Here is an 18,208-nt window from a genome sequence, read left to right as displayed (position 1 = left end):
CCATATTTAGCATATCCATATCAGTAACTATAAGGTGTTTGTGGGGCTGGAGGTCAGAATAATCAAATCCTCCCACTGTAAACCTCTACTGACAGCATCAAACTTGTTTGTACTCAAAGATACTGCCATCACTCCCACAAGCACAAGGATATTTGTGTCAGATCTTTGTTATTTGTTCTCTACAATTCAGGGTCACCCTTGGTTTCTAAGTCTTCCTAGATCTTGTCTTGCTAGTTAGGTTTGCTCACTCCCTTGTCCAGCCATACCCACCATCCCAGATCAGATGCTAGAGCAGGGCAATCCAGTGGAATTTTCTTTAATGATGGAAACGGTCTCTATCCGGGCCAGCCAATGCGATAGCCTCCTGCTGTCTATGGCTGTTCAGCACTGGATTGTCTGGGAAAGTTAAAATTCAGGAGGGTTCATTGTTTCTAGTCACTTTGCAAGTTCTTTGTGATTACTGAGAAATAAGCCAACACAAATAATTTAATGCCCAAGCCAGTGAACCAGGGAATCTCTTCTCTAGGAGAAAAAAAAATGGAATATATTCAAAATTGTCTAAGTTTAATATGCAGGACTATTATCAGCATGCTTATTTGGCCCAAACATGAATACACCACCTCTACATCTGAGATAGTTATTTCTCAGGTGTGTTCTAATGAGTGTTAATTTCATGAATTCTTTGATGAAAAGGATCCATTAACTCGGCAGGGGAAATTGAGAACATCTTTACTTTCCTTTGTACATTCATAATATGCATCATTATAAAGACTCTGAGAAGTCCTACAGTATGTAGCTCTGAAAATATTGGCTGACTTAGTAGTTCTCTATCATGTTTGACCACAAAAATCTCTGAGTTTGTGGTGCGTACATGAGGGAGAGTGGGGGGGGGAGATCTAGAGGAACTAGAGAAATACTAAGGTTAGAGCAAGTATTTCAGGAGTGCAGGAAGTTGAACTTGCATACACAATGCCAGGTTTACTACTTATTAGCTGTGTGACCTTGAAAAAATCGCCTTTCTGATCTTCATTTCCTTCATTTGAAAATTATGGGTTATATCTACATATCACAGACTTGTATGAGGATTTAAATGCAGTAGTGTGTATAAAAAACATATCGCAGCTCTTGAGACCAAGAGAATCTTCTCAAAATAGTATTAATAGTCTCATTGTCATTTATAAAGTTAAGTGACTAAATGACAAACTTTTTGGACCAGGGAAAAACGTATGCTGAACTGCCAAAGCCCACTAATTGCCTAGAAATATGTTGAAGCACTGTATTGGAAATCCGGATGAGAGGGGGATTTTTTTCTAACTCCCTTTATTCACCCTTAGTAAGAATATCCACCAAGCACTGTCTACCTACAATCCACTTTCAACACAATAACCAGAGGGGGTCTTTTGAACTGAAAGTTGGAGTGTATCATTTCTCTAGGCTCCCTATCTATGTAAAGAAAGAGCTAGACTTCCGTAAAGGCCTCCAAGCTCTGTGTAATCGTTTCGGCCCGTGTTTTTGTTAACTTCCTACCACCGCTGCTGTGGCAAACAGACATTCTTGCTGTTCCCTGGACAGGACAGGAAGCTTGAACTTGCTGGTACCTCTGGTATGGATCACTTGCCACTTACCTTCACGGCTCCTTTCCTTACATCTTCTAACCTTTTGCAGAAATGTTTGCTCCTTAACTCAACCTAAACTTGGCAGGACACCCTCACGTGCTCCAGCACTCTCAATTTCTCTTCCTTGTTCTATATTTCTCTACTACACATGCAATATCCCATGTTTTAGTTGTGTTTTTTCTTCATTTCCACCCAAGGGAAGATAAACTCGGCTCTTTCATTCCCTACCATAATCCAGTACCTAGGGCAGTGCCTGGCACATAGGAGATGCTTGATAAATATTTGTTGGGTAAATGAATGCAGAAGCCATGAATGTTCCATTACATGGCTGAGTGTCTTTCCTCCAAGCCCAGTTCTGGGTGGTTGGTTGAAGAATGAAGCACACATTTACAGGATGGTTTCTGTATGTTTTATTAGTGTTTTCTGGGGCCCATCAAACAAACCAAAAAAAAAAAAAAAACCCATATTTTGAAAAATATAATTTTCTAATAAAATAGGAATGCTCAGTTTAACATAGTTTAAAGGGAAAGATTTCTGTTTAAAAAAAAAATAGAAGCAGTAGGGTAGCTTTCCACAAACTGTCAACCCAGAAGCCAGATGGCAAGAAGAACAAGACTTATTTAGATAGCTACAGAAAGATTAATCCCAATTTAGTTCAACTTGTAAAGGCCTGCATGTTTCCAAGGTTTATTACACAAAGTCTCAACGGTTTTTTTTTTTTTTCTGTTTCTTTCTTTCAATGCTGTATGATTCCAGAAACCAAATCCTGAGAACCAAAACTGAGGGTAATTTTGTTCAGATGTTGGAGTACTGTGATGTTCTTCCATCCTGTAAGTTCACATGGACGATCTGCTGTACTCTGCATAATAAGACAAGCTCCTCATGTATATGGATCCATGCGGTAGGCACTCACCAAATGCTTTTGTTAGAAAACTATAGAATAATATAATTATTTGCCCCCTTAGTGCCTTACCTTTTCTTATAGTTTAGACATCTGAAAAACAACACACTTGCAAAACGAAAATCTAACATGTACTACTAACCTTATCAAAAGATCCCTCAAAAAGAAAAATAAAATAAAAACCAACCCCAAAATACCAAAACTTACAACTCTGTTATGCTTAAATAGCAATTTACATTGTATAAACACATTCATAATCTTCATTGGCGTCAAGGGGTTAATTACGGGTGCCTTGTACCAGAGAAGTGTCACAGTTCCACATAAGTTAACAGAATTCTCCTCCAACACACGCTGACTTGTGGAACCAAACAGCCTGTTTGGATTTCGTTTCAGCGCTGGTGGGAAAGGGAAAGTAAAAAGTCTCACAGTAAAATGTTCATAATAGATAATATATCCTGGAAGATTTGACTGTGGTCTCATATTCCAGTGAAGAAATGATTCATGTTCCAATTATAGATATGGCCTCCCAATCAGAGAAGTCTTCTAGAAGGCATTCGCTCATTAATTCAAGAGATATATACTGTGGTACCTGCATCATGCCAGGTACCAGAGAAACAATAGCAAGAAGACATGATCCCTGGGGTCAAAGAGCTTACAATCCGGTGAGATAAGAACTTTAAAAAAAGGATCAGCATGTTCAGAGGAAAGCTCGTAACTTGGGTCTGCCCTGCTCAGGTGGCACCTTCAAGAAACTGTGTGTTCTGAGAGCCAGGACCTTGGTCAGATTTTATCAACACAAGTGGTGTCTCAGATGATCTAAGTCTTGTGAAGACTTAGCAGTCGAGCGTGTGACTTAGTTTCCCATAACTTGCTAAGAAAGGAGAACAGAGCCTTTGATTTAAAGAGATTTTAGGAGACTGTTCAGTGAGTAGGTGGACATCCATCAGATAAGTTTCTCAAGTGAGAAGCTGTAGCCCCAAAACAAAGGGGACATTCCTCAGGAGACCTTTGCACTCCCTTTTAACACTAGTAGGAAGTATTCTGTTCACACCCCAGGTTGGCATAGCTCGATTACCTTGTGATCTCCAAGTCACGAATAGCACATAGAAAATGCAGCAAAGTCAAGCCAAGACAACAGAGAGATACGCTGAGAACTTAATACCGGAGCCTACTTCAATAGGTGCCAGGTGCCAAAGAACTGTCACTTTCAACGAATAACACAATTTGCTGCTTATCTGCAAAAACTGTTCTCTTTAGTCCTTCCCAGACTTAACTACTGCATAGCAAAGACTGTTCCTCAAAGAAAGGCTGTGGAAAGAGCCAAAGCCCCTCAGGAGGGGGTGTACGGAACCTCTAGGTTTGAAGAAGGGTGAGCACAGTGAAGATTTAGCTAGTGGAGATGATGAACAGGCAAAGCCAGGGAAAGAGTGGCAGAAAATGAGCAGATAATCCAACAGCTTCACACAGTTCAGACACTCGGGGATGCACAAACACCTGCATGTTTACACAGGTAGCCAGATGGTGGGAAGGTCTGCATGTTTTTTAACTTTAGAAAGTAAGGTGTTTTTATGCAGAAATAACCTGAGTTCCATAGCCGATCTTTGCTCTTCAGTGGTACTTTTCTGAGTCCTCTCAATAACTGTTACTTGTTAATAAAAGCCGTGTGAGGTTGACCAAACTATATAGAAATGAAATGAATTTGTCTCTATTTTCAGAAGGTAGATCATGGGTGCTCCAAGATCACTACCCACAATAGTCCTCATTGTAAGTAAAATGAATTTTTAATTTTTCTTACTTCCAGCCTTCTTTATATACAAGTACTCAGCAACCACTTAGTATGAATTCCTCACCTTTGCCGGGTAAGACACCGTGGTGGGGCTCTATTGGCTGATGAAGTTTTCATTCTATCTAATCAATATAAACACAAGTTTTCATTCCATATAATCAATGAAGACAGACAGGCAGGATGAAGGAGAAAGTCAACAGCATGAGGAAGCCAAAAAGTAAAGTTGCACAAGGAATCGTGATGTTCAATTTTCAAATTGTCTACAAATTTTTATCCTGGATTTCATGGTCAAGTGGGTCACCAGCTATTCCAGAATAATCCCAGTACTAGGGAAAAAGCTTCCAAAACCTTACTCCTGAGCTGAATTTTCTGTTTGTCTTTTCTATCCTCCATGCCTTTTCTTTCTTTCTTGTTTTAAAACATTCCTCTGAATGCAAGTCTCAGCAATAAACCACTCACTTTGAGATGAGTTCAGATGGGACAGAGATGATTCAAAGACAGATCGTAATAATTAATACACGCAGAGGGTTTTCCCTGGACAGTTCTTCTCTTCCTCTCCACCCCACCCCCCAAGTTTTCTCCAACAATTCTAGGAGAAAGGAAGAACAGATAAATCATTCTGAATAAATATAAAGCCCCCCACCATTATTCTCACTGATTGAAACATTCAAAGTCACGTGATTATGCATTGATTATAGCCCACCCTAGATTCTAGAAATCCCCCATTCTTCACTCTCTGGCTCTTAAATATCGGGTTAAACTTTCCAGCACCCTTCTGATTTATCCCATCAATCTGAGACTCTGAACTTCAACCCAACAGCCATGTCCTCGCTCTAGCTGAGGTCCTGCGGGTGCTCATGTGCAAAGGACACATAGTCTTTTCCTAAATCATTTTGCATATGAAAACATTTAATGCCCTCTGGATTTTTTTCTTTCTCTTAGCAAGAAGCACAAGGCAATAAGCCCTGTTATTCTTCAGATGGAAATCAAAGCTTCACGACAGAGGCAAAAACAAATCGTGACCACATACAGCATCATATTTCACAGAAAACTGTGTACATTTGTTCCCCATATAGGACATACTTCAAAGTAACAAAAAACTTTCCATCAACTGTAGTGTTCCTTCTTGCCGTTAGAAGTCGATGTTTCTCCTCGTGGTACATAAATATCAGAGAAAAGTAGTCTTTGAAATATTTCCGTCCAGGAGTTCTTTGCTGGTTATTATTTATCTGGTGCATGTTTTGCTTTGTGTTCCAAGAGGTGGCAGCCTCAGTTCTCATTTTCTCTCCACCCACGAGCATTCTTCCCAAATTTATACACCAGCCTGCGTCCATCTACCCGTTCCAGAATTTCTCTTTTGTAGTAGTATCTGTAACAAAGGAAATCCCATAAGGCGGTTGTTCAGACAGAGACTGCCAGGTAAAGAGCTGGTTGCATGGCCTCATCATCTGGGGAGACGTGACACTTCTTACCTCATGGCCCGGCTGAGCTTTTCGTATGTCATGCTACTGTTGTTTTTCTTTTTTCCCCATAGCTGAGCCACGGCTTCTGATTTCAAGAACCTGAAGATGCCCTCAGACCGGTCTTCCCACTTGATTAACCCTGGGTTCTTGTCTGGGTTCAGGAGGATATCACGGATAAATTCCCACAAATGGGTCCCTCTTGGGTCTGTCACGAAGAGGAACAAAGTGTCACAGCACAGTGAAGACAGGGCAGAGAGCATGTTGGGTTATCATTTCTCCCTTCAAGTGAGAGACACTATTTTCCTCTGTTGGATAGGGGTAATGGATCACAGACTCACCAAATATTGTACAGGAGGAAAAGCATTTGAGAATGAACATTTAGCATAATTTTTTATTTTATATAGCATAAAGCAGAGGCACAGAGAATGTAAATTATTTGACCAAGATCACATAGTCAACCATTGGCAAAGGCAAAACTAAAAAACAGGTCTTGGATTTCTTAAGTCTGGGGAGTTTCTTTTAATTATTATTCATAATTCACTTGGGTTTTATTTCAACCACTTTTTGTAGTACTCCATCCAATTAAAAGACTGCAATCCAAAGATAAATCGATATGACCTGAAGAAGACCTGTGACTACCAAACCATACTGGGGAGGTGGGTATCACCAGATGCCATTTTGAAAATGAAGCAACCTTTGCAATGAAATTAGAAACCAAATTCAACTTTACTCCCACTGAATTTGTGACATCTTCCCTCCCACACACCATTCCAAGTGTTATGCTAATTTGCCTTTATGGGATGACCTAGAAGAGCAGATCATATGGACACTCCGATTCTCTATAGCTTCTAGATTATACCATCTTCATGCTCTCTAAGGTCTTTCAATTCTGTGTTTGTTATTCCATCTGTGTTCATAAGGCTTTAATTGTTCAGTGAGTCCTATTCCTAAAGAACACTATAAAACCCTACAGTAAATAATCATTTCTTGGACAAGAACCCCTCCAAGAAAGAATGATGCTTCTCAATCATTTCTTCCTATCTTGCTTCTCATCCCACAGTTTTTATTCTGGGAGAGAGAAACTCTCTAACTTTCTGCCTGTGAAAAGCTCTTATTCACTGGGATCTCAGTTTTAGAATAAATATGAGAGGGTAAGGAGGGAATAGCCAGGGACCCCCACTTTGAGAAACAGCTGCACACTTCCCACCTCCATCTCTTTGTGATTCATTATGAGATATATAATAAGTGTATATTTACCATCAGCTGAGGTCTCTATTTTCTCTCTCTGTTGGGAGTAAAGAACACAAATAGCAGACAGAGGCAATCTTGGCTTGAAAGTAGGGAGCCACCAGATATGGCCAACATGAGGGAGAGGACCAAAGGCCATCTGAAAGCCAGGTAACTTACTGTGCTTTTTGGTGTGCGACTTGGTAGGGTGGTCTGGCTCTTTCTTCATGTCAGGTGACTCTGCTAACGAGAAAAATGAGAACCGTTTAGTTTATTTCCTATAATGTCATTTTCTTTTATGCATTTTTGCTGATATTTATTGTGTATCTACTGGCTGCCTGGCACTGTTTGAGTCTGTGATAATGAACCAAACAAAGCAGATGGTAAGTGCTGAGGATCAAAATAATGCAGAATAAGAAATGAGATAGATACATGGAGGTGGGAATAATTTGCAATTTGATCCAAGGTGTTAGCAGCAGGCTTCCCTGGGATGTGAGGGAGCTGGCCATACAGAAAGCTTGTGGGAGAGCTTCCCATGGCTGAGGACAGTAAGTGCAAAGGCCATGAGGTTGACGCATGTATATGTACACAAAACTGAAAGAAGCCAGGATAGGTAGAAGCAACAGGCAGAACCACAGGAGATGAGGTTATCATTAATGCCTTTCAGCGCTCCTAAATGATCTGAGAGAAACAGGAAGCCATTGAAAAATTTAGGCCATAAAACTTTCTTTTTTTTTTTAACGTAATCAAAAAATGTAAACATTTACGACCAAGAAAGATGGCTGTTAAGCCAGAAGAGTGCCATGTTTTTGGCATGCAAAGTTCTATTTTAATCACCCTGACAAAGGGACCATTGAGCAGCCTGTGCACAGTACAGAGGGCCACAGTGGCCTATGGAAACACAGATTAGCTTAACAAATGACTACTATCACCAAAGCAGAGACGACAGAGGCAGACCTTGAAAGTAAGAATTCCTGTTTAAAAAAATATGCCACGCTTTCCCTTGTACGTGGAAAGTTTACAATCTCCAAGTAGATTAGAACGGTGGTCACTAGAAGCGAGGGAGGAGAGGGGGAAGCTGGCTAATGGGTAGAAAAATGCAGTTAGATAAATTCTGGTGCTCTATAGCATAGCAGCGTGACTATAATTTACAGCAATTCATTACATATTTTATAATCAGCCAGAGGTCAGGGATCCCAAGCTTCTAAACACAAACAAGTGGTAACTGGATAAGAGATAGAAATGCTATCTAACCCACCTGAGTTGGTTGTCATACATTATATGCATGTATCAAATTATCCCACTGTACCCCATAAGCACATTTGATTATTGTATATGAATTAAAAATAAAATGAAAAAAAAAAACCAAATAACGTATCAGTGAATGTGTGTGTTTCAGAGGATGCTTTGGGTGTTGCAAGAATGGAAATAGATGTTATCCCCCAAAAAATCCCATAATCAAAAGCCAGCCAGTTACAATACAAAGTAGTCCCCAAATATAAGTCAATCCTATTAAGAATTTAACCCATATACTTGTCTCTTTCCGGCACGTTCCATTAGAGTTCCCCCACTTAGGGCTCACTGACCCCTGTGTGACCTTCTAGGACATCTGGACTAACTAAACTGCATGCAGAGGGGGAGTGTAAATAGTAAGCATTCAATTGTTCAAAAAAGTTTGAGGATAGCCACTGTGGAATTCAATATGGAAATATCTCAAAAAATTAAAAATAGAAATTCCACTTGACCCAGTTGTACCTCTTTTAGTATTTCCCTGAAAGAGATAAAGACCTAGCAGAGTGATACGTGTTTAACCACGTTTATAGTGGCACAATGCATAATAACGTTTATAGTGGCACAATGCATAATAGCTAACCTTGGGAGAAGCTGCCTATTTGCCCATCAATAGATGTATAGATAAAGAAAATGTAGTGTGCTGGGTACTGTACTGTACCCAGTAAAGTATACTCAGTCAAAGAAGGATAAATTTGAACCATTTGCAAAAAAATGGTTACACTTTGAGTCCATAAATGCTAAGTGAAATAACTCAAATACCAAAGGTTAAATATCTCATAGTTTGTCTTCTGTGAGAAACCAAATGTATGAATATTTTAAACAGCAAAATAGAAGATAGATGATGGGAAGCAGGGTTATAGACTTTAGAAGGAAGGGAAGAAGATTTGGGAATGGGGAGAGAAAGGAGACAGAGGGAGAAGGGAAGTGAAAAGGATCAAGTTGTGATCTTACACGTACCAATTCCCCACAATGAATGTATTTAATATGTGCCACAAATATACACTAATTTTTTTTTAAAGTTCATGAACCATTGAACACTAGCTTCTAATTAAAATGGAAAGAAGAAAGCTACTGTTTATTGAGTCCCCACTGTGTACCAAGCCTACACTAAGCACTTTACACAAATCATCATATGTGATCTATACAATACCCCAGTACTCTGTACTGGGTATTATGGTCTGGAGTTTATAGCTGTGGCAGATCTGAGAAACACAGGACTCAAATGACTTGACTACAGTCATGTGGCCTGAAAATTGAGCCAGGAAGTGAAGTCAAATAACTGTGAACCACTCATAATCACTCTTCTGTGCCATTTCAATCTCCTTTAACCAACAGCCTTTCCTACCAAGAGTCAGAGGGGCTGGGGATTTAGCTCAGTGGCATAAGCGCCTGCCTTGCAAGCAGGCAGTCATGAGTTTGATCCCCAGTACCGATAAAAAAGAAAAAGACAAAAAAAAAAAAAATACCCCTACCAAGAGTCAGATTCATTTCTCTTCTGCTTTCATCAGTGGAAAAAACGATTCCAGTCTAATTTCCCAGTGCACATGGGCCATTCATCTGCCCCCTTACACAGCTGGTCACAGCTCAGTTCTCCCAGCAGTTTCCCTCAAAGCCATGGCAAAATGGAGAAAAGGCTTGAATAAGAGCTGGGCAGGAGAAAAACTTCTTATTCTGGTTAAGAATCTCTCTCCTGGTGTCCTCCTCAGGAGGATATGCACCTGACTTGGATTTCTCTGAAATCTAGGGGGGACAAATTCACAGGAAATGGGAGGAGACTTCACTCTCCCGACTGTACGTTGTAAGGCAAGGTTACAACATCCCATCAGGATGTGACAGTATTGCGACAGATCTGGCACCCATCCCGGTTTCCAAGTGATACATCACTCTGACAGGGCCACGTTGTTCTGCAGACAAAGAGTGGCATTTACCCAGCAGGCCACAAGCAAAGCTCATTTTCAAATGACATCCAGGATGGTGCAGGGCCATTATTTCTGTGCCAGGGTTGAATTCAGAAAATCCTGAGTGTCTCTCAGTATATTATCTTGATTGTGAATTCCAGCTTAAGGTGGAATGAATCCCTTTGGGCTTAAGGTACCTTTGTGGGTAAGATAAAAACACTGGCTCCTCTCCCCAGAAAAATGCACATGTATATACACTTGTGGAATTTTGTCACAATTTTATGGGTTCATAGCCCGTCCAAGAGTTCGTAAACTCTAACAACCTCCAAACTAGATAAACCATGCAAAATTTCCTAAGGTAAGTCACCTATGCAACCTACTCCTCCGTCTAGCTTAAGAAAAGATTGTTTAAAAATACCACTTAAGAAAAGATGTAAGAAATAATAATAATCAAAGTAAACCATGAAAACATTCCCACCATCATACAGGACAGTAAGTAACCAAAGGCAATGAAAAATAGTTGATTTCTTCCAGCCCCCTCTTCTGGTTCCAATCCACAGAATCACCAAGCTCCCTTAGCACTAAAATCTTTTGATCTACAACTTTAATACAACCAGCGTCTGCCCGTCTCTCCTCCCTGCTGCCACAAAATAAAAGTCAGGACCTTTGAAGTTAACCATGTGGTTAAGTGATTCATTGTTATAAAATAATGGCCTACTCCGGGGAGGTTGTCCAGCCTGGCTTTCTCTCCTTCCCCTCCCAAGCACTTGGGGCCAAGATCCCCAGGGTCCAGGCAGGGCCATGACAAGGCACAAATTCGTGATGCAAGGGTGACAGCATGACCTCAGCTCAACTGCTTCACAAGAAGCAAAGATTAGAAGCATTTGCATATGATTCAGCTGTGAGCCATTTCTTTACGGGATATACAAATTTCAGTGTTCTAATAGACCGTGCCACCCTCGCTTTAGGCTCCACAAGTCAGTAGATAAACACAGCAAGCCTGCGTTGGCATGATGGCTGCAGGACTATCGAGCAGATCAGAACACTGGCGGCAGCCATTTTATAAAAAGGGGCAGATGCCAGAGAAATCCAAACAAAGCCGCTTCCCCACCTGCCTTATCGCAGAGGCCATCAGTTTAGGCGAGCCCCGCCTTAGCTCCGCTTCAACTTGCACTGAAATTTAGACAGATATGTGTTTAACTGCACTCCATTTATGGGAGCTTGAAATGTGAAAGACTCCGGCTGGCAGCAAAGGCCTTTAAGGGAATGCTGGGGCCGTGCGGGGAAGTTCAGCCAGGGAAGGAAGAGATCAGAATGAGGGAGCAAAAGAACAGTAGGTTCATGAGGCCTACTTTCACCAGGACTATCAGAAAGTGTAAGTGGACTCAGAAGCTAACAAGTTCTCTGTTACTACAAGATGCAGGCAGAAACTGGCCCCTCAGGTCCCTGTCATCTCTGAGATTCCAGAAAGTCTAAATCAAGACACAGAAAGGGGAAGGAAGACCTGGCTACAAAGCTGTAACTATTAGAAGTTCCCTAGGAGGCCCAGGAAGTGATTCTTTGAGCTTTATTCTTAGTTGGAATCTTTTGCCATCAACCAGAGACCCAACCAGAAGGACCTGAAAGGTGACACCTTAGGAAGTGTGAGAGGAAATCAGAGGGTGACTTGGGTGGTTTCCGCAGCCCCAAGCCTTTAGTCCTGACTGTGGCAATGATTACCACAGAATTTGTACCCTGCCGGCTGTTCCTCCAGAGTGACACCCTAGAGCCTTTCTGCTGTCTGATCTGCTTCCTCAACAAATAACTACAACTCTGGGGGATACTTAATGCGAAGGGCTGTGGAGGGAGGGAGAGTAGAGAGACGAAGTGGCTCCAGTCAGCCTCCATTCCAGAACCATTTACCCTGGCTTCCAGCCCTGTCCCATGTAAGGGACTTGATCATAACAAAACTTCAGCTTTCATTAATTTAGGCCTCAAAAACACAATCAACAAAAGCAAAAAATTAAAATGAAAAATCAAAGAAGGGTTGTTGTTTAATTCCTTATTAAATCCCAGTTCTGAGGTTTCCCAAATTCAATTCCTGGGGGCTGGGGATTTAGCTCAGTGGCATAAGCGCCTGCTTTGCAAGCAGGCAGTCATGAGTTTGATCCCTGGTACCAATAAAAAGGAAAAAGACAAAAAAAAAAAAAAAATTCAATTCCTGGAGAAAGGCATTTCCTTTGCAACTGACATCTATGTTCCAGTTCATAGACCCAAAGAGACCCAGAAATTTTCATCCAGGTCAAGGAAAGCATGAAACCTGCTACTTGAGTTATTCCTGTACTGTCTGTGCTAATGTCCCCATCTGTAAGGAGAGGGGGCGGTGCCTTCTGAAAAACCCCTCTCCCAGTCCCCAAGTGCCATCCCTTTCACTGGTATAAACATGAATAGGAGTCAGGAATCCAATCTTCACAAAATGGAACCAATGTGAACATAATCCATACAGTGTGGGTGCTCTGATTAGAGAGGATCACTGAGCCATCAGGGTTAGATTTAAAATCTAATAACATGACCTTGGAGGTTCTGGAAATCTCCACTGGCTACTCTTCCATATACAGACCATCATCATAGGTTCATGACCCCTTAGTTCCTCTGGTAGACATTTTTTCTCTAAAGCCTAAGATAGTTTGAAATTAATGTTCAAATGCAGGTGAAAATTAAATACAGATCTCTTCTACCATATATATAAAAATGTTTTCTCAGATATATACCAAGAACAAATTGCTGTTGAAAGAAAAGCATGAACAAAATCAGTTGTCACAAGATAGTGACTAGTTTCATGAGAGAAAAATACTTCTAGAGAAATTCCTACTGGTTATCTTTGATATACATAAATATTGGCTCAAAAGAACACCTATTCTTATAAATGGTAACTCAATTTCTTTTTATAGCCTTTTAACGAGAAAGACTTTAACAAAACAAATGTGGGATGTTGATTATTCTTATTAATTCTCAGTAAATATTTGCATTGTCACATTTAGATGTGACAATAATGACAGGACAACTTACCAACAGGAGGGTGACCAGTGGTTGTCATGGAGATCTGGGCCCGGCAAAAAGTTTTGCTGTCCAACAAATCTGTAGCAATGAAAACATAAAAGGCATGAAAAGCTCCCTGCTTGTAGTATCACACTGTGACAGTTAAATGATCACAATAAGGATGGAGAATTGGAGACATAGTGGCACAGCACCTGCCTGGCAAGTGCAAAGTCATATGTTTGATTCCCAACATAAAAAAAAAGAATAAGAATAATAAAGGGTCTTCCATGTTGGGGAGTTAGTTACCTACTGTGCTACCATAGGTGGTGTCATATAAATAGTTTTCTTCTTTCCATGTGTTCATAATAGAAGGGTCTACAAAGAATAAAAAATGGGAAAGATCAATAATTGTTATCCCCAAGATGAAAAATCTGCCTAAGTCCCTGCTCAATCAAATCATCAGAGTAGGAGGTCACCCTAAGATTTAAAGGATAGTATTCTGCTTGAGCTACATGGTATGCCTTGCCTTTCCGGTGTGATGGGGGTCATGGTGTCATGGTCCCATCTGTGTGATCCATACCTGTGGCATTTGGGAGGTGAGAGGAGCTACCATGTGGGATCCTGACCTAGACCACCAGTTTAGTTTTCTTAGGAATTTGTGCAATCTTCTCTCACACGCTACTACATACTCGCCGGAGTATTTTTACCTTGGGGTGGAGGGAAACCCTTGTTAGGGACAAATAAATGTCTGGTTAATGATTAATGAACATCTCTTCCTACAGGTATCTTCCAGGGAAAATCAATGGCAATTTTGGTTTTGTGTTTCTTTTTTTTTTTTTTTTTCAGAAAATGTCTTGTGAGCCTCTCAGCTTCTCCATTTCTGAGACTCACAGGGTACCCTCAAGTTGAGCTACAGCCCCTCCTTCTAGGGTTTTTCCAGTTAGTTCAAGAGCAGACAAAAAAAATCTCAAAACAACACCAAGGAGAGGGGAAGAGAATGTTACTAAAGCAAACAAATGACTTGCAAGATTGGGGCCCCACTGCCTCATCTGGGGTCGGGGAGGAGGAGCGTGGCTTTGAGCAGCCGACTCTTTCCCCTGAGTGCTGGGTAAGCACACCTCAGGCCGACCTGCTTCTAAGGAAATTCCCCTCCACCTACCACTAGTGGAGTCCAGCTCCCACACAACCCCCAGATCTTGGCTGGTCACCAGCTCAGCATCTGCCTTGCTGTCTGGCCAAGAAGATCTCTCACCTTCTCCCTGAACACTCCCCACCCCCTGCACCTCCACCCTTCTCCGCCTTTGCCATAGTTCAGGCTGCCTCTGCCCCTTTCCTGCCTGGGTGCTGAATTTTAGGGCCAGGGTGGTAAGTCACTGGCCAAGTTTCATTCTGTTTTTATAGCACGAATGGCATAAAACCTGACTCACTGGCTAAGTCCTCTTGTTTACGACATAGGGATTTAGCTGGTATTTTAACTAATAGCTACGTGTTTGGGCACCCCAAGCCCAGGCTCTTGGGGTTACACCCTCTCTCCTTGTTGGATCACTTTGTACACCTGTTGTTGTCTCTGAAAACAAACTGAACCAAAGAGGCTTGGGGGTGTTGGCCCCTCAGAGAGCCACTGCTCCCCTCCTCCCAGGGTGGACCTTCTTCTCCACCCTTTAGCTTTTCTGAACTGGAAACACGGGAATCTCTGGATGGTCAAGGAAGAATTATCAAGTTTTTTGAGACCTGTCCAGTATCACTCTGGCCTTCCAGTGGAGCAATCTGTAAGGCCAAGGGACAGAGTATCCTTTTAGTCAGAGGACATATCTGTCCCTAGGACCAGGACTGTAAAAGCACAGACCATCTAAGCACCCTGTCCCTATCTATTCAGAGGAGAGCAGGGTGAGGGAGGCCTAATTAACATACTTAGCAGACATTTTTTTTTCATGTAAAAGAGTCCCCTTATAAAAGAGTAAATAACTGCATGGGCCAATTTGGTGCCAAGTGACTCACAAATCACCCCAGGTCAAATTCTGTCCTTGGTGACTGGCACACAACCCACAGGGGAGCCTGTGGCAAGAGTGGTCAGCCCACAAGGCTCCCAATCTTCCTGATGTGGACACAGGGAGTGGCCCAGGAATGATGGCACCTGCACTTTTATCGTGGCTGTGGACTCTGGAACAGCAGAAGGGGAACAAAGTGAGCACCGATACTACAGGACTAGAGACTCTGCCTCTAGCGTCTCTCATGTGAAAATGTCCTTAAGAGAGAAGTTGAATTTCATAGCTGCCTTTAGACATCTCTATAAGAACCCCACACGGCTCCAAAATCTACACCAACTAGACTATTAACTCAGCGTCTGATAAAGCACACTCTCATCAGGAGAGGTAGGGGAGAAGAGGAGACACTGGCTTTCTCTTCTCTTGCCCTGCTTTCTGAACTTGGCCAAGTCTGATCCCTTCCCTCTTTGCTGGTGAGGATGCTCACTTTAGGTTCTGCATTTCTGCAGCTACTGGCCAGGAGTCCAATTATGCCCTGACAGTGGTAGGAAGTAGAAAAATGTGGACTCACAACCCCCCTATATATCAGAAGGAGTTGGGGGCCAACAGTCCCAAGGAAAAGGGTAGCCCATGGGAGCCACACAGGGAAGTGACCTCCTGGGTTCCCTGCCAGAAGCTGCTGCTGTGCTCTGTCTTACATGCCATTATAATTGTCCCCACTTCTCACCTCCCCCCAGGATTTTGCCTAACCAAGTTGGTTCTCTGCCTCTCTCACCACTCACCGTTTTGTTCAGTCTTGACAATGACATTGTGCGTGGACTGGAACAGGTCGCTGCTGCACTGGCCTGTGAAGGACATATTGGGAAAGTCAAAGAGAGCCCAGATGGAGGCAAAACGCCATGCGTCAGTAAGAATGGAGTTGGCTGCTTTGAAGAGTGAGCTTCTGTCATCTCACTATGTTTGCCTATAGAACATTTCCCTCTCAGCCTACAGGTTCAAGCCTGGAGATGTCCCTGACCCCAGGAAAATCTGCAGTCTAGGGCATGCCCATCAGCTGGGACTATTCGTGTTGAAGAAGGAAGGCATCTACTACAATGGATGTGGAACTTCACAAATCAGAAAAGCAGTTTTTCCATTACTAGCTATAAGGCACTCATCTTTTTGAGCCTCAGTTTCCTCATCTATTGATGTAGGGAATTAAATTAGAATCACTAAGCAAGTTCTAGGTGCTGTCACATATCAATATATGAAGTAAAAACAAAACTTCAGGAAAAAACATTTTAATAGGCTTGATTTTTCTTTGATTTTAAATTTGGTCAAATTCATCTTGATTAGATCCAATATACACAGTGCTGGTTATAATGCAGTAAGTCTTTATTTATCACCTCAGTCCTAGAACAAATGGTACATATCACGCGTCCTAGATTTTTACAACTCCTCTCGAGTTATATCATATAAAAGCACATATTTTATATGTGAGTGAATCAATATTTTTTTTCCTCCCAGAGAGACTATTTCAGGAATAGGAGTCATGCCTCTAACCTTCAGTTTTCTCATCTGCAAAGTGATATAATATTTATTTTGTCATAAGCTCATTCAATAAATTAACTCACTTAGAGCATCCAATATAAGTAAATAATAAAAACAAGTTAATAGAATGTATACCAAAAAGTAAATAGAAAGACAAGGGTAAGAGTCTGACCATTAGGCATTCAGAGGCCTTGGTGGCACACAGGGAGAGCAAACAGGTTCTGGGAGGTCAAAGGTGGAAATGGCCGCAGCACCTCCCAGGCCTCAGGCTTCAGTCACAGCAGAGCTTTAAAGGACTGGATGTAATTGGAGGTGAGGAGGTAAATATTTTTAATTCTTCAGCTATAAGTCGGCTCTTTCTGAAGACTCCTGGGAGTTATTTATAGGGCCTTGTTTAGTTTGGTTCTTATAAATGAAAAATGAGCAACCAAGGTGGTGAGGTGAGTGGGAAGAAGGGAGTGCCAGGGTGCTGAATGAGGTCATCCAAAATGGCCGCCTGAGCTGCCAGCTCCACAGCCAAACTCCTGGGTCCTCCGCAGTGTTGACTGCAGCTATCAGGGTCCGACTCTGCTTCATAGTCTTGGAACTCACATTTCCTTATCCTTAGTCACCCACTTAAACACCAGTTCTACTTAGACATAGATAGCCTTTCCAATATGGCGGCACCAGCTCACTGTCCTAGAACATCCCTCCTTTCAAAGATGTCTGCAGTTCTCAGAGAAGCTAATTTTACATCCACTATCAGAGGAACCTTATGTCACTGTCAAAGGCATTCTGCAAGATGAGTTTTTTGCCCTACAGGGCCTTATGAGGCAGTGTAGAATGTGTGTGTGTGTGTGTGTGTGTGTGTGTGTGTGTGTGTTAATAAACTATCACCAATGCACACAATGCTAGGTGCTAGATACTAGGTGCTAGACGATGACTGAAGAGACACTTGAGGTTTTAGGGCAGCATCAGTTCCAGAAATCACCACAGAAATGACCGCACAAGTCCAGAGTATCGGTTCTAACTTTTCTCTCTGTGTCTCTCTGTCTCTCTGTCTTTCACTGTCTCTGTCTCTTTCTCTCTTTATCGCTCTCTTTCTTTTCTTTCTGTTTTAAATCTCTTAAGAATCTGCCAAAAAAAGGATGAGCTTGTCCCCTCCCAAACACACAGATTTAATTTTCTATATCTTCTTACTACCTTAGACCTCCAAAGAACCCACAGAGATTTGTGTTTTCATTTGTTTGCTTTTTAAAGTAGATGATAATCTTTAACAAGCAAATGACTGGGAATTAAACTACTGAACTCTGCTAGCAAAGGTATAAAAACAAGTTTTCTAGAGGCAGAAAGTGTCCTGTTAATGCCCAGTCAGCCCCCATCTCCCTGGAGATGAACACAACCAGAAGAGAGAATTGAATTATGTAGGAAGACACACAGGGTCCCCCAGGTTTTGTTTCTGTCTTCTCACCTTCCTCCTATTTCCCTGTCTTGTTCTTTTTTTTTTTTATC

At 41.8% G+C, this 18,208-nt stretch overlaps 1 protein-coding gene across 3 annotated transcripts in view; it reads right to left on the bottom strand.

Annotated features, from left to right (window-relative positions):
- Window positions 1–2,002: 2,002 nt before the first annotated feature.
- Window positions 2,003–18,208, bottom strand: part of Ehf (ETS homologous factor) — a 40,539-nt gene continuing 24,333 nt past the window's right edge. For 2 of the 3 annotated variants that reach the window (XM_003463838.4, XM_013145956.3), the window contains exons 4-9: window positions 15,970–16,032; window positions 13,509–13,577; window positions 13,233–13,301; window positions 7,174–7,236; window positions 5,776–5,971; window positions 2,003–5,672 (exon numbers count right to left, since the gene is read on the bottom strand). In XM_003463838.4, coding sequence (XP_003463886.1) covers window positions 5,573–5,672; window positions 5,776–5,971; window positions 7,174–7,236; window positions 13,233–13,301; window positions 13,509–13,577; window positions 15,970–16,032 — 560 coding nt within the window. In that variant the 3' untranslated portion in view covers window positions 2,003–5,572. The remainder of the gene's footprint in view (window positions 5,673–5,775; window positions 5,972–7,173; window positions 7,237–13,232; window positions 13,302–13,508; window positions 13,578–15,969; window positions 16,033–18,208) is intronic. The other variant, XM_013145957.3, reaches the window with a different exon arrangement.

The sequence above is a fragment of the Cavia porcellus genome, unplaced genomic scaffold (assembly GCF_034190915.1).
Source record: "Cavia porcellus strain 051 isolate PalLab524CR breed Dunkin Hartley unplaced genomic scaffold, mCavPor4.1 scaffold_17, whole genome shotgun sequence".
Taxonomy (NCBI): Eukaryota; Metazoa; Chordata; class Mammalia; order Rodentia; family Caviidae; genus Cavia; species Cavia porcellus.
This window is presented reverse-complemented; position numbering and strand designations above follow the sequence as displayed.